General features: G+C 39.0%; 1 protein-coding gene across 1 annotated transcript in view; it reads left to right on the forward strand.

Annotated features, from left to right (window-relative positions):
- The window catches only part of GADL1 (glutamate decarboxylase like 1), a 427,714-nt gene that overhangs the window by 181,047 nt on the left and 230,007 nt on the right, over window positions 1–16,660 (forward strand). Inside the window, exons 7-8 of the mRNA XM_040353089.1 lie at window positions 6,193–6,272; window positions 11,822–11,876. Coding sequence (XP_040209023.1) covers window positions 6,193–6,272; window positions 11,822–11,876 — 135 coding nt within the window. The remainder of the gene's footprint in view (window positions 1–6,192; window positions 6,273–11,821; window positions 11,877–16,660) is intronic.

Below are 16,660 nucleotides of genomic sequence, written 5' to 3' on the forward strand. Positions count from 1 at the left end.
TAGTTTCATTACCTTGTTATGCAGGTCTTTTGACTGTTCTTTTCTACCTATCCATGGCTCAGTGTCTAGCCTACTTAGTTCATCCATGTGATAGCTAACAAGCTCATTGACTATTTATACACAGACACTAATTGTGATTTAAAAAAAGCCACAAATGTGGGAAATTAACCTTTAATTGCCATTTTAACCCGTGTGTGCCACCTTCTGTGTCTGTACCAAGGCCAAACATTCCAGGGTATGTAAACTTTTTAACAGGGCCATTTGGGTGATTGCTGTTATCATTATGATTTAAAAAGGATCCAAAAAACTATGTGATAATAAATGGCTTCATGTGATCACTATCCTTAAATAAAAGCTTGTTTTTTTTGGCATGATCAGTCATATTTTCAATATGAATGCCACATTTTCACAATTTCTGCCGGGGTATGCAAACTTTTGAGCACAACTGTGTGTGTGTATATATATATATATATATATATATATATATATATATATATATAGATAGATAGATAGATAGATAGATAGATAGATAGATAGATAGATAGATAGATAGATAGATAGATATATGTAGATATAGATACATATATATCCTTAAAAAAAAAAGGTGGTTCACTTAAAGCTAAACTCCAGGCAAACAGGTAAATAGACTTTCTTAGGCCCCTTTCAGACGGACGGATAGAATGGTGCTTTTAGCTGCGGATTTTTTTTTTTTTTTACAGAAACGTTTTTATTTGTCTCCAAAAGTTAGCTGCAGATTTTACCGCAGCTAGAAGCACACAATGCTCTTCTATGACATCATTCACACACTACGGTTACCTGCGTTTTTTTCCCTGCGATTTTGTGCGGATAGAAAAAATAGGACTGGATGCATCCAGTTGCGAAATCCCGCAGCTATCGGCACATAACCGCGGGTAATCGCAGTGCACTGTGTCAGCTGCGTTTGGTATGAATCTTGAGGGGGAACTCCACGCCAAATTTCAACTAAAAAACCGGCATGGGTTCCCCCTACAGAAGCATACCAGGCCCTTGGGTCTGCTATGGATTTTAAAGAGACACCCCGTACGCCGAAAAAAACAGCGTGGGGGTACCCCCAAAATCCATACCAGACCCATATCCGAGCAGCAGCCCGGCCGGTCAGGAAAGGGGTGGGGACAAGCGAGCGCCCCCCTCCTTAACCGTGCCAGGCCGCATGCCCTCAACATGGGGGGGTAGGTGCTTTGGGGCAGGGGGGCGCCCTGTGCCCCCCCCACCCCAAAGCACCCTGTCCCCATGTTGATGAGGACAGGGCCTCTTCCTGACAACTCTGGCCATTGGTTGTCGGGGTCTGCGGGAAGGGAGCTTATCGGAATCTGGGAGACCCCTTTAATAAGGGGGCCCCCAGATGCCGGCCCCCACCCTAGGTGAATGAGTATGAGGTACATCGTACCCCTACCCATTCACCTGGCGGAATAAAAAAAAAAAAACACATGACACAGGGTAAAGTAATTTATTAGTCAGCTCCGGGGGCCCCCCCCTGTCTTCTTTAGCTCTTTCACGAGGGGGGGGCTGCTTCTTCGATGTCTTCTGGGGGGGATGTGCCGCTCTTCGCCGCCGTCTGGTTCTCTTCCGCCGGGAGGGGGGGGCGCTTTTATAAAAGCGCCCCCCCTTGGGGGGCTTCCTCCGACGTGTTTGGCGGGGGTGACCGGGCTTCTGTCGCCGTCTGCTGCTGCTGCTTCTTCTTCTTCTCCTTCTGTCGCCGTCTGCTTCTTCTCCTTCTCCTTCTTCTTCTTCGATGTCGACACGCCGCATCCACCCGCTGTAATGGCAGGTGCGTGGATCGCAGCGATTTATATAGGCCTCTTATGACGTCACAGTCCCAGCATGCTCTGGTACCGACCCACGTGGGTGCTTGATATTGGCAGGGATCCAAGTCAGGTCCCCGTTCAATATCGTGCCGCGGCTAAATGCAACCTCAGCTAAAAGCACTGTACACATGCAGCTAATCGCTGTGCCTGGAGTCTTGAATTCCAGCAAAACATAAACATGCTTTTAGCTGTGGTAAAACAGCCATCCGTCTGAAAGGGGCCTTAGACTGAATTTGACACATGGTGCTATTTTACTGTTAAAAGATTTTTAATTTGTTTAGCTAGTCCTAGATCCAGGCAGCCCTACCAAACTGTATAGCCTTGTCCTGCACTTCTTGTGACCTCCCTACAGACTGTACTGCAGTTATACAGCTGACCTAAGATCCACCCCAGTCTGTGATTAGACAGTGAAGCAGAAGTAGCACACTGATGAGGTCATCCTTGTGCTCTCTCTTACTATCAGTTCTGGATGGACACTACTGTTTGATGCAGTAAAGACGGATTGGCTTACAGTGCTGCACTTCCGTCTCCTAATGCTACTATTACAGAAATTCAGAAGACTGGTATCAAGACAATTTCAGGTACTTCTGCTAGTACTATATACAAAAATACTGTAATGATTTTCAAAATGATTTTTTTAATGCATCCATAAATAAATTAAATTGTGTTTTTATGAACCTGGAGTTCAGCTTTAAAGATAGATCATTTTTTATACATAAAAATAGAATCAGCAAGCAATAATAAAAAAAAACTTTCGATATTTTGTTGGAAAATGTAGTATTCCCTGTGATTCCATTTAAATAAATCCTATTGACTGATTCATTCTCCGACTGGAGCCGAAAGAAAGGATGCATCAAAATGTTCCCTTATTAAACATGATCCTCAGTGGTGCAGTACCAAACCTGCAAAAGGGTCTAAAGGGCCAATTTAACACCAAAAATCATTATAGGGGTTTATTTTTGTATTTCTTAATCAATAAATAGGCAGTTAAACAAGCGAATATACAAGCCAGTGGATCAGGCAAGTCACTGAACAAGAAAATGTTGAATAGTTTATTTGCTTAATAAATGTTAAATTTATATTTGCAGCCTATTGTTCTATGTTACCATCTATTTTCCGATCAATGCGGCATACACTATATTACCAAAAGTATTGGAACACCTGCCTTTACACGCACATGAACATTAATGGCATCCCAGTCTTAGTCTGTATGGTTCAATATTTTGTTGGCCCACCCAATTTCAACTCTTCTGAGAAGGCTGTCCACATGGTTTAGGAGGGTGTTTATGGGAATGTTTCACTATTCCTCCAGAGGCACATACAGTATGTGAGGTCAAGCACTGATGTTTGATGAGAAGGCCTAGCTCACAGTCTCTGTTCTAATTCATCCCAAAGGTGTTCTATTGGGTTAAGGTCAGGATTCTGTGCAGGCCAGTCAAGTTCCTCCACCTCAAACTCACTCATCCATGTCTTAAGGGCCTTGTTTGTGCACTGGTGTGCAGTCATGTTGGAAAGGAAGTGGCCTTCCCAAAACTGTTCTCACAAAGAGCATGAAATTGTCCAAAATGTCTTAGTAACCTGACGTTTTAAGAGTTTCCTTCACTGGAACTAAGGGGCCAAGCCCAACTGCTGAAAAAAACAACCTCACACCATAACCCCCCTCCACCAAATGATTTAGACCAGTGCAAAAAGCAAGGTCCATAAAGACATGGATGAGCGAGTTTGGAGTGGAGGAACTTGACTGGCTTGCATATAGTCCTGACTTCAATCTGACAGAACATCTTTGGGATGAATTAGAATGGAGACTGCAAGTCAGGCCTTCTTGTCCACATCAGTGCCTGACCTCACAAATGCTCTTCTGGAAGCATGGTCAAATATTCTCACAGACACATTCTCAAACCTTATGGGCAGCCTTCTCAGAAGAGTTGAAACTGTTATATGCAAAGGCTGGGCCACCTCAATATTGAACCCTACGGACTAAGACTGGGATGCCATTAAAGTTCATGTGCTTTTAAAGGCAATACTTTTGGTAATATAGTGTATAAGAAATGGTATATTACCTTTCAATACTTGAGAAGCATTTTCCCAGCACAGAGAGTGATGCCCTATTTAAAGGACTTGATAAAAATAACTCTCTGTAACACAACACTATCACTAAACTTCCCTGTAATCCTAGCTGTAATATCAAGCTCACCCATATCCTTCACACGTACCTTTCATATAACCCTAACACTAGCCCTTTCTTTACTAAACCTAACTAAGTTATTACATATTCTGAACAAGCAGTAAAAAAAAGCATTCTAACACAAGCCTTCATTCACCTCTATAGCTATAGGCATTGCAGAGAACTTATTGATCAATTTTGACAACATGGGCACAGAAAACGACTTTGTCCTATGACAAAGGGGACTCAGTAGCCTGCCAGCCCTTTAACCCAACCTTGTAAACAAACAGCATCTGTTTCTAAGCTGCTAGAAATCATTTGACACTCTTCTTTACAGTCTCCATAGTTCTTGAGGATTTTAACCACTACACGCAAATTTCTGTAACTGTTCGTCTGTAACGTTTTTATGACAGCAGCTAGCTGCCATAACCCAGGCATTTCCAGCAACAGCGTGCGGTTCTCCTTATGATAAAAGTGGTCTCTGTGGTGGATTCCCCGCAAGATCCCTTTTATCGGGAGTGGGAGAGGGCACCCTCTCCTGCCATGCTACGGTCATCTCTGCCACTTACCGGAGCCATCGGTAGCGGCAGAGACAATGGCATCCTTTCCCCTATGAGTCTGTATACTGAGTGAGGGAAATATGGCCATAACATTAGAGGCAGAAGCAACCTCAAACGTTCCTTCCGCCCAACCTTAAAGAGAAAGTGGGAGATCTGAGGCCTTTTTGGCCCCGGATCTCACATTTAGGAGTTTCTGTCATGCTTTTTTTTCTATTACAAGGGATGTTTACATCCATTTTAATAGGAATAAAAGTGACCCAAAATATATATTTTTTTAAATGACAGTGTAAAAATAAAAAGTAAAATAAACAATAAAAAAATTAATTAATTTAAAGCGCTGCGTCCTGCCGAGCTCATGCGCAGAAGCAAATGCATACGTAAGTCACGCCTGCATATGAATACGGTGTTCAAACCACACATGTGAGGTATCACCATGATCATTAAAGTCAGAACAATAATTTTCGCACTAGATCTCCTCTGTGATTCAAAACTGGTAACCTGTAGACATTTTTAAACGTCGCCAATGGAGATTTTTAAGTGCCAAAGTTTGTCTCCATTCCACGAGCGGGTACAATTTTGAAGCATAACATGCTGGGTATCAATTTACTCAGCGTAACATTATCATTCACAATATAGAAATAATTTGAATAACTTTACTGTTGTCTCTTTTTTTATTCAAAAATGTGTATTTTTTCCAAAATATTGTGCTTGTAAGACCGATGCGCAAATACGGTGTGACATAAAGTATTGCCAAGACCGCCATTTTATCATTTAAGGTGTCTGAAAATATATATATATATAATGTTTGGGGTTCTAAATTTTCTAACAAAAAATATATTTTAACTTGTAAACAACAAGTCTCAAAAAGAGGCTTGGTCCTTAAGTGGTTATAATACTTTGTTTTACAAGTGACTAAAGAAGTCAGGGTGAGTTATTTAAAGCTATTTACCTGCTTGTTAAGTCTATGTAAGTCATTGATTGATCATAGTCAGAGCACAAGTGCACATTAAGCCCTTGTCTGCATACTTACCACCAAGATCCCCTAAGAAGAAGTCTAATGCCGTGTACACACGAATGGAAAATCTGACCGTGTGTATGCCCCATCGGACAAATTTCATCGGAAATTTCGATGAATTCCATCAGAGTTTAAATATAGACCATGTTCTATTTTACTCTGATGGAATTCCGTCAGAATTCCAATGTGCTTTTGGTCGGGCAAAAGCCTAATCGTATGTACGCGGCATTACTATCCTGTGCTGAAAGAAAGCAGTGTAAAAACGTGTCTACAGTGTATTCCAATGAGATTATAGAACGGCAAGTGAATTTTACCAAGAAAAGGGTTTCTCTTCCACAGTAGGAAATGTCTTCAGCTATGATTTGTTTTTGAAAGTTTTTTTACATATATATTATGGATGCAAATAATATTCCAGCATAATAAACCAATCTTTGAGTTTGTCCCTTTCAGTTGGAAAGGCAAACATATGTTGCCAGTACCTTACATCAGTATATAACTTCTTTTGCCAAACACGTCACAATGTATTGCCCGCTAGTTGATATGAGTAAGTCTGATATTTTGCTGTCAATTTTTCTTTTGTATGTACAGTCATTATTTTGTTTTCAACAGTGTCACTACTCCATGAAGAAGGCAGCTGCTTTCCTTGGTATTGGCACACACAATGTGTATTTTGTTAAGGCTGATCATCAGTAAGTGGATATGCAATTTAAACCTTCATTTTTTAATTATACAAAGTGTTTGCAATTTTACAAAGTGTCATTCACATGCTTTATAAGCATATTCATGACAGTTATTTGCTTTAGAAAGAATGGGAGTTGGAATCTAGTTTGCATTTTCAATTATCAATTTCTCTGGCAGATAGATTCATCAGAAGGAAATGCCGTGTCAAGGATAAAAAGTTTTAAATGGGTCTCAATGGAATAGTACAACATTGAACAAAATGCGTAGACTCGTCAGTATCATTAAAATTGTGGGAATTGTTTGATTTCCAGACTATAAGCACTTGTGCTGAAATATACTATTTTGTTAAAAATCTTATCTGGGTTAAAATAAACATATTTAATTATTAGGTCCCATTTTCTGCAGTCTCATTTTAATTGGACGACCTTCCCCCAAATTTCTTCACATAATTCATGTGATACAAAAGTTACTTATGCCAGCATTTATATTATTTTATTTTTCTCCATGAGAAGCAAGTTAGTAGGACTATAAAACACCTTGCAGCAGATAACTATAATAAATCTAGGCTTGCCTTCTCATAACCAGCAGAAAGCAGTAACCGATATCTGGAACCCCTGGTTACTCCAACCTAAAGCTTCATTTACTTGTATTTTTATTTTATTTTTTATTACAAGAGGCTGCTGATTTTACCAGTATGCTTTTTGTTTTGCTCTGAAAGGAGGTGATGAGAACCCCTTTAAATATCAAATAAAAGATAAACATTGTTCCTACTTTTTGCCATCAGATAGATGGAAAACCAATATAATATATGTTTTTTACAGTAGGAGTTAGGAAAAAAGGCCACCTGCTTAAAAAAAATACAGACTTTTGCTCCTATGGCTGCATTAAAGGTGATGTTTTGGTCTTTACTGACTTTTATCATAATTTTTGTTTTAATTACAATAAAAAAAAAATGAGGTTTCATAGTTATATTTTACAAATAGACATTAAATATACTGCACGCCCATTATTATTTTTAAAGCATTGTGAGACTCCTTAAAGAGCACACCTGTATATTTTCTCTTTTTGTGATTGTGTTTCTCTAATTGGACTTCTATGCAGAACAGAGTTTCCATCTGAACAGAGCAAGGGAGGTAATGGGCTACTCCTTGGACTCTTTTAGCTATTTATGCAATCCAAGATTTAGCTGGTTAGCGTAATTTGAAACATGTGAAAAAAAAAATATTTTTTATGTACTAAACAAAAAAAAGGAAAAGCATATTTTGTATTCTTTAGCCCTTACCATAATCATATATATGTATACACACACACACACACACACACACACACACTACCTTTGAAAATAGTATCCTAATTTACAGACAGCTGAGGGCAAAAAACTCTGCACACAATTTTTATTTTTTTGTAAGCATCTGTATTTATACACACACACAAACCATACTGTACAATGAATTGTAGCATGGGGTGGAATAATTTATGTGTCACCTTGAATGCAAATTCACCAAGCTCTGCCCCATGTAATGTGAGTGATATCCAGCACTATGTGCTGGTCTTGTGTTTTGTTTTTACAGTAATGATGTAGTGCTGTTATTTTTTTTTAGAATTGTGATAATTTGGGTTGAAATCATTCAAATATATATGCTAACTAAATTAAGGTGAAAGTCAATGACATACAAGTACTTTGTGGAAGAATGTGTGCATTCTCTCTGTGTGTTTTCACAGAAATTGCAATCAAAAGTACAACAATTCTAGCTGTATGTTTAAAATACAGTGAAGAAGAATATAAGTAGTTAAAAGAAAGTGAGAAAAACATGAATGTTTCCATTGCTGTCTTCTTTTTTTGAAGATGCTACTTGCTTTGCTAATATTTTGACCCTCATATTTCAGTACTTTGAGTCACTGACCTTGAAACTCGGAGCTGAACTTCTTACGTCTTACTTTTGTGTGACTTTTCTGATATGCATATTTGTTCATCTAGTTCAGTGATGGCAAACCTTTTTGAGCCCAAGTGCCCAAACTGCGGCGCAAAACCGTCTTTTTTTTTCAAAGTGCAGAGGGGCGATATGAAAAAGGTTTACACCGGTCAGTGCAGGAAAAGGCACATACCAAGGCTGTGGCAGACATTTTCCAAAGTACAGACCTTAGTGAAGGACAACAAGGTACATTTCAAATTAAAACCATCTGGCCTAATTCTACAAATACAGTTAAAATAACATTTATATAAAGACTGCTTTTGGTATTCTGTTAGACAGCATCTGTCACCTCAAGCACAGCCTCCATCCCTTACCTCCTGTCCCCTGGCAGAACAGGCAGGGTTGCTGCTCTCCCATCAGACAAACTACAGGAGATGGTCAGAGATTGCAGACATATTAAAAGAGTGGATCAGAGACTGCAGACATATTACAAGAGTGGATCAGAGACCGCATACATATTACAAGAGTGGATCAGAGATCGCAGACATACTGATTTGCTTGGCCCTGTATCATACAGACTGGAAGCTTCTGCAAATATGCACTAGTGATGCAGCAGCCCATGTTTTGCTGAATGAGTTCATCAAATTATTATTATTATCTATCTCACATGCTAAAACACCTTGTAGGTACCCAAGCCAGCTGCACCTTGTTTCCTCCTCCTCCTTGGCTTTGTTCTTTTTCTCCCGTGCTGGGGCGGCCACTGCACTGACCTCCAGGCAGGCCTTAGTCCCAGGCCAGACCACCCAGTCCCTCCCTCCTGTGACTGTCCCTGGCTATTGCTATTGCAGTCCACTCCAGTGACCAGTGAGTCCACACTGTGTATAACAAGGTTACTTACTCTGCTCTGCTCCACAGTCTCAGAGTGAGCCTTACTCTCAGCAGACACTGACAGACTCAGTCAGCTCCTTGGGCTTGAGGTGAGCTGCCTTCCAGTTTGTTCCTCTGAAGTCTGTCCTCATGTTCTCTCTCTGTGACCCACGCTGCCTGGCATTCCACAGTGAGACTTCCAGCCCCTCCCTCAGAGATTACTCCGCACTGCACGAGTACTGGAAGGACCTACACAGTTACATACAGCCTAGGTAGGAGAAGAGACTGAGCTGCGGTGACGAGCAGAGTCATCAGACTCTTCAATAATATGCACAAAAATGTCTGCGGCGGCCGCGGAAACGGTGTCCTGACGTGCCCAAAGAGAGGGCTCAGCGTGCCAGCTGTGGCACGCATTCCATAGGTTCACCATTACTGATCTAGTTCAACCATTAAAAGGGGGGGAAAAATTACGATCCTATCCCGCAGTTGATCCAGAGGAACGCAAAAAAAACAAACAGCAAAGCATGATCCAATTTGCTCCAGCAGGAGAAAAAATCCTTCCTGATCCCCCAAGAGGCAATTGGGTATTCTCTGGATCAACTTTACCTATAATTATTAGTATCCAGTTATATGATGTATGTTGAGGAAATAACCCATGCCTTTTTTTTTAAAGCAATCTACTTAGCTGGCCAGAACCTGCTCTTGAGGGAGTTCATTCCACATTTCCACAGCTCTTACTATGAAGAAACTTTTCTATATTTGGAGATTAAATCTCTTTTCCTCCAGACATGTGCTTTCATGTGTTCTGTGATGGCCTTAAAGTGAATAACTCAACACCAAGTTAACTATATGGTTCACCTATGTATTTACAGATGTTGATCATATCCCCCTTTAATATAAAGTATTAAAGCCAGCTAGACAGAAAAACAAGCAGATAACCAGTATTTTCAGAAAGATATCAACAATAGCACTTGGGTTTGCTTTAATCACAAAAAAAGTATGCCTTGCTGTTTAGAAGTTGGAGTGCATTTTAAATTGTGCCTAATTACAAACTAAAAGCAAAACTATAGATACAGCACACATCTATTGAATGCAGAATGTGAGCCCCGGGTCTAAATGCTCCCCAAATAACTCCCTAACTTACCCTTAACATTGCTAAAGTTCCACCAAGGGTACTTCCAATGATACTCCAGTGTACAATGCCCTAATTTCAATTAGCCAAGGTCCAGCATAGCTACCACTATGACACACTATCAGCACCACATTCTAATAACTCTGTGTATCCCTCTACCTATAAAATATAGATCTATGACGCACAAACACTTCACACCCCTTCTATTTGATAGACACAGACTATATAATTACAGTGGGCTTATAGCTAGTTTAGTTCATGTGCCGTGACCAATCATTTTTCTTAATGGCCAGCACCAACACACTGAATAGAATGCAGACTTAAGACAAAGAGGGTACAGCAGATGCAAACACTGCCTGCCTTACTATAGAAAGGATGTATAGTGTTACAAATTTTTCAGTTAAGGACAGTGATGTGAAGTTGGATTGGAGATTTTAACTAGAGCTCCACTTATCTTTTACCAGACCAAAAATGATGAAAGGAAATATTTATGCCAAAGCTTTACCGTGTATGATATCCAGTAAACCATTACTAAAAGGCTTGGATCTGAGCTAGCTTATCTGTGTGTGCAAAGATTTGGCCTGGATCAAGCTGATTCAAAGACAGCAGATGTGCACGGATAACAGCTGATCTGATGAATAATCCTCCCTGACTGGGTCGGTGGGGGGAGGGAGGTAACTATGTGAACATTATATTCCCTTAGTGGGCAGTGTAAAACTTGGATATGAGAGTCCCCTAGGATTCCATTCTCCTTTTTTGTAATGAACATCTGACACCCTTGTGGATTACATATGGACTTTTATTTAAGAGTAGAATAGGAGTTGGGAGTTTTGCATTTAGAAATAAAAATAAATGTAAAAGGGTAGTTTTAATACTGTTTGTGTCAGGTGGGTTATGGGGATTTATTTATTAATTTAAATCAGATCCAAACCTTGCAAACCTGATCTTTTACTAACATGCTCCAAGCTTTAAACCAGCTCTATAAAAGTTTCCTGTACATGTATCCACTCACCCATCCATCACATTTTATCAAAGTGCAAAACAGCATGTTTAGAAGTCCTTAACCCATTAAATCAAAGTCTCATAATAATAATAATAATGACCACACATATATATGACATTGATTTTCTATGCCTCACCGTCACCATATGTGGCCTCGTTTGTAATGTGTAAAGTATATGTAATAGGAAATGTTCAGGTTGTATGAGCTTTTCAATCAATAATATGTTGAATGCATGGCTTTCTGCAAAACTTGAGGCCTATTTATATTTTATACTATATTTTTCTGCTTTTAAATATGGTTACCTACAGTTATATGCCAAAGGGGAAATTACTGTTACTTGATTTATGGTGCATTGTGAGGTTGTTTTCAAAACGCCTTTTATTTTTTATTTTACTTTTTTTTTACTCACTTTTAGTGGTTAGATTTTTCTTTCTCTTTGTAGTTTCTTTCTGCAAACATCTAGGTCACTTTGAAGTTACTTTGTGTTTTTTGTAATGCTTATTATTTCCTTTGTTATGGCTGTATGTATTTATTCTGCTTTCATGTATTTGATTGCCATTAACCAAAATGTGTTTACTCATTTGTATAAATTCATATCCATGTTTATTGTGTTTTTTAAATGTTATTCTTTTTGCCATTCAGGGGAAAGATGATTCCAGAAGAACTCGAGAAGCAGATACAAAAAGCAAAAGAGGAGGTAATGTGTTCAAACTAAAAGATGTTTTTAAAAGTTATTTTTTTGCTTTTAAATTCAACGTAACATAATAGGGGGCATTTATCAAGCAAAGTAGTGTCGCTGTTAGTTGCAAATCAGGCTATCTGTCCTTCAGCAAAGACTCTGTGACAGGTTTATAGACTTGTGCATCTGTATATTTGGACAAAGAGGTGCAACAGTGTTCAGATTTATTACTGAAGATGGGACCAATTTTTACTCTGAACAGACACAGAATTAAGAAGTGGACAGGGTTAAGTTACATTTAGTCCTAGTCTGACAGAGCAGCCAAAAGAGTAATGATGCATTCTTTAACCCTGTTTCTGTCTCATGGTGTGTCTCCCAGCTCCTGTTCGCCATTGCTTTGCCATGCAACAAAATAGATATATGTCTCCGATGAGTCCTTTTTTGGTTGAGGTATTTACCTAGATGTTGGTATTTTGACTTAGATATTATTAACCAGTTGAAAACCGCACTGTTTCACCCCCTTCCAGTCCAGGCCAGTTTTCGTTTTTCAGCACTGTCACACTTTGAATGACAATTACTCAGTCATGCAACATTGTACCTAACTGACCAAGTTTTATATATATATCTTTCTTTTGGTGGTATTTAATCACCATCAGTTGTTTGACTTTTTACTAAATAAAAGAAAAAAGGCAGAAAATTTAATAAAAATATTAAAACTTTCCAAATAACTAATCTTACTTCATAAATTTAGGACAAAATGTATTTTGCTACATTTCTTTGGTAAAAAGAAAGAAAAATAAATCAGTGCCTATTATTTAGTCTGTGTGAAACGTATAGAGTCTAAAAACTATAGTGTATATATACACAGATCAGGATAAATCTTTTTGATCACCCACCTAATATTGAGCCGGTCCCCCTTTTGCTGCTAGAACAGCCGCTTTTACCTTCAAAGCAGCCCTGGCCCATCAAGTCATGGATGCCACTGGACCTCTGAAGGTATTCTGTGATATCTGGCACCAAGCCATCAGTAGCAGATCTTTTAGGTCCTGTAAGTTGTGAGGTGGAATCTTCTGGATTGAGATCTGGAGAATTTGGAGGCTCAGTCAACACCTTGAACTCATTGTGTTTCTTAAACTCTTCTTGAGCCATTTTTGCAATGTGGCAGGGGGCATTGAAAGAGACCACTGCCATTAGGGAATCCTATTTCCATGATGGGGTGTACTTGATCAGCAAGGTGGTCTGTATCGAGTAACATCCACATGAATGGTAGAACCTCAGGCTTCCCAGCAGAATACTGCCCAAAGTCTCACACTGCCTTTGTCAGCTTGCCTTCTTCCCATATTTCAACCTGGTACAATGTCTTTCCCAGGTAAGATGATGCACATGTGCCCAGCTATCTACATGATGCAAAAGAAAGCATGGTTTATCGGACCAGGTCTCCTTCCTCCATAGTGAAGTCTATGAATTGCAAATGTAAATCCAAACCCCCAATAATTTCCATGGGAAGGCAAAACACTCCAGTTTATAGGCAAAGGGTCATTAAACGAGGGCATTGGGGAACTGGGCACTGCCATAGAGTCAATGCAAAAAGATAAAATAATATACAGTGGGAGGAGGGTCCTCTTTTCAATATTGCTTCAAGCATAAAATGGGAAACACAAATCATTTCAATTGCACACATTTTCTTTAAGCTGAATGTGGTGTTACAGTACAAAAAGATTGTCACGGACGGTCCGTGACACTGTATTTAGGCATCGCATATTTTGTATGTGTAATAGATTGTTTTACTTTAACATTATTGTTTTGTATAGATACAGCAGCTGTGCCCCAATCTAATTTATTACTTGAAAAAAAAAAACTTTTTTAGGTATCCTTGGTTATAACTCCGATTTTTTATAAGGCTGTAATAGATCTAAATTGACCAGTGTATCTGCCACAACAGATCAAAAAGCTATAGGAAAGTGTATTATCAAAGAAATGAGCCTAAGGCCCTCGACTCTGTACTAATTGGTCAGCGGCAAAACAGTTGTGTATTGTCTTAAATTTTTTATAAAATAGGAGTTAAAACAAAGCGCACAAAAACACTTCAAAACCAAAACCTCACACTCTCCAAATCCACTTTCTTTTCTGTATCCCAAATGATTCCAAAAATATAAAAAATATAGACTTTAGGTATGTGTTTGGATGGAAATTGAAAAGACAGTATGCCAGCACCTAAATAGGTAGCAAATTAATAAAAACAAAGCTGTTTTTTTTTTTGCAATAAAAATCAGAGTGTGTTATCTGAGAGATAATAGTCTCATAATATGTTCAGTGACTGGACAGCATGTGAGCAACTTGGCTAGGCCAATGCATGGGGAAGAGATGAGGTAATTAAAAACTACAGGAAATTATTTCCGAGCCAATAGACACATATAGTACATTGGCTTGAGAGTATGTATGTAGCTTGTTTAGGCCACACTGTAAGAGATTGGGACAAGGCAGTTATATCCTAGTCAAAGCAGAGTTCAGAGTTCTATGCAAAAGTAACAAAGCAGACTTACCTCTTGCGAATAAACTGCAGGGTTTAAACCCATGCTCTTCTCCCATCAGACTGAAAACTAGGACTAGTTCAGGAACTAGCAATCCAATCGAAATTCTGGACACGTTCTGTATGGAACTCCCTAAATATTATTCTGAATCTCTAACATTTGACCAAAACCTAGAAAATAACAGTTTTTAAATATCTTTAAATCCTAGACTATATTGCTTCCGTATTAAAGAATATATATTACCCTATTAAAAGTAAAATATACTATCAAACCCTAAAGATTGGTAAAAGACAGGGTCCAGATGGCTTCTCAGCTCTTTATTGAAATAAATAATTAATCAAAACCTTGATGCCCCATCTGCCAATGAAACAAAGAAGACAATTTTCCCCAGCAAAATGTACCTTTCCTCCTCTAAAATCTCTGGCACCCATGTAGTCTACTACTTTGTCATTCCCACTCTCCTCATTGCTTGAATCCACTTGGCACTAAGCTGCGGCTAAAAAAAAAATGCCAATTTCTGATCCCTGCCTGATGTATTCTCCCTCTGATGCTTCTGGCGATCTTTTTCTCAACATCTGATAACATGAATTATTTTACATACTTCTTGGGCAGGTTACTGATAGTTGCAAAAAAAACTGAGCCAACTGCTCTATGCCAGTTTGTTGGCTATGGCACAATTAGCAGTAGAGTTGGAAAAACAAGAGGGAACATTTGCAGTTATTGTGGAAATCTGGTTGCTGTGTGCCTGAGAGGAGGAATATGAGGATTCCTCCTCTCAGGCAGGGGGATTGTCTAACTGTATTGACAGCTATGGCAATAGCGGGAATAAAGATATGGTGCTTTGCTGCACTAAAGATGTGGTGATTTGGTGTAGAAAAGTGTACTGCACTGTACTGTGGTGATGTGCTGCAAACAAAGGGCAACTGTGTCTCCTTTAGTCACAAGTTTACACTAATGACCGCAAAATAATAAAGATCCTAGCAAATTTCTCTTACAATAAAACATATCTCCCCCACACTTAAATTTAAAACACTAATTCCCAACCCTAAAAAAATCTTACCTCTGCATATTTGTCATTTTATCAGGTAAACTATCCTCCCCTGATCCACAAACGTAATACTCTTCTACAAACAAAGGACCAATACCAGATTTTTTGATTTTGTATAGTAGACTCAACACCATTAAAATGGCCCATGCTACTCTATTACTTTCATGTATTACCACACGTTCATGCAAAAAAACGTCCGACCAAATCGCAGTGACGTACAACATGTACGATGGAGCTATAAAGGGGAAGTTCCTTTCAACTTTGGGCTGCTTTTGGGCTGCATACTTGATTCTGAGCATGCTCATTTTTTCCCCTGAGAAAAGCATACGCACGACCGTTTTTCGCGACGAGAAACAGACTGATGGGAAACACGACGAGGAAAAAGAGAGCTGGTTTCATTTTTTTTGCAGGCAGTTTTTTCGTCGAGAAAACTGCTAGGGAGCATACACACAACCGGTTTTCTCGACCAATATAAAAAATGGCAGTTTTCTCATTGTGAAAACTGGTCGTGAGTACGAGGCATAAGGCTTGGGAAATCCCTTACTATCGAATTACTACAGAGCAGGCCACATTAAATTAGCTATTCGATATGCTAATAGAGAAATTCCACCTAGGGATCTGTTGGATGCTACAGATTGTGACCCAACTGTGATTTGTTCTTTGATTTGGATATCGGAAAATATGATTCCACTGACCTTAAGCCCATCCATGACACATTGCTTGAAAATGTAGGACTGTTAGGTTTTCAGAGGGTTTCATATCTCCACGTCTACGTTTATGAGGATTACTAAAATGACCTATAATATCACCAGAAATGGAGTAGATTCTGTTAGTGGCTAATATGTTTTTCATTTTGATGGTATCCAACCCTTTAGATCAGGGGTGTCCAAACTTTTTCTAACGAGGGCCAGATTTGATGGAGTGAACATCCATGAGGGCCGACCATTTTGTCTGACATTCTTTGAACCATTAAAATTCGGTCTAAGTGTTTTTGTCTAATACACTGGCCAACAAGAATTATCTTGCCTTGGCTGTGTTTGGTGGGGAGATGAGCTTGGGCGTGTTATTTGTCTATGTTTGTGTGTGTGTGTGTATATGTGTGTATATATATATATATATATATATATATATATATATATATATATATATATATATATAAAATATATATATATATATATCTTTTTTCCGCCGCCTAGGACTAACTAAGAGCTCTGGAGTGTTAT

The sequence above is a fragment of the Rana temporaria genome, chromosome 5 (assembly GCF_905171775.1).
Source record: "Rana temporaria chromosome 5, aRanTem1.1, whole genome shotgun sequence".
NCBI lineage: Eukaryota > Metazoa > Chordata > Amphibia > Anura > Ranidae > Rana > Rana temporaria.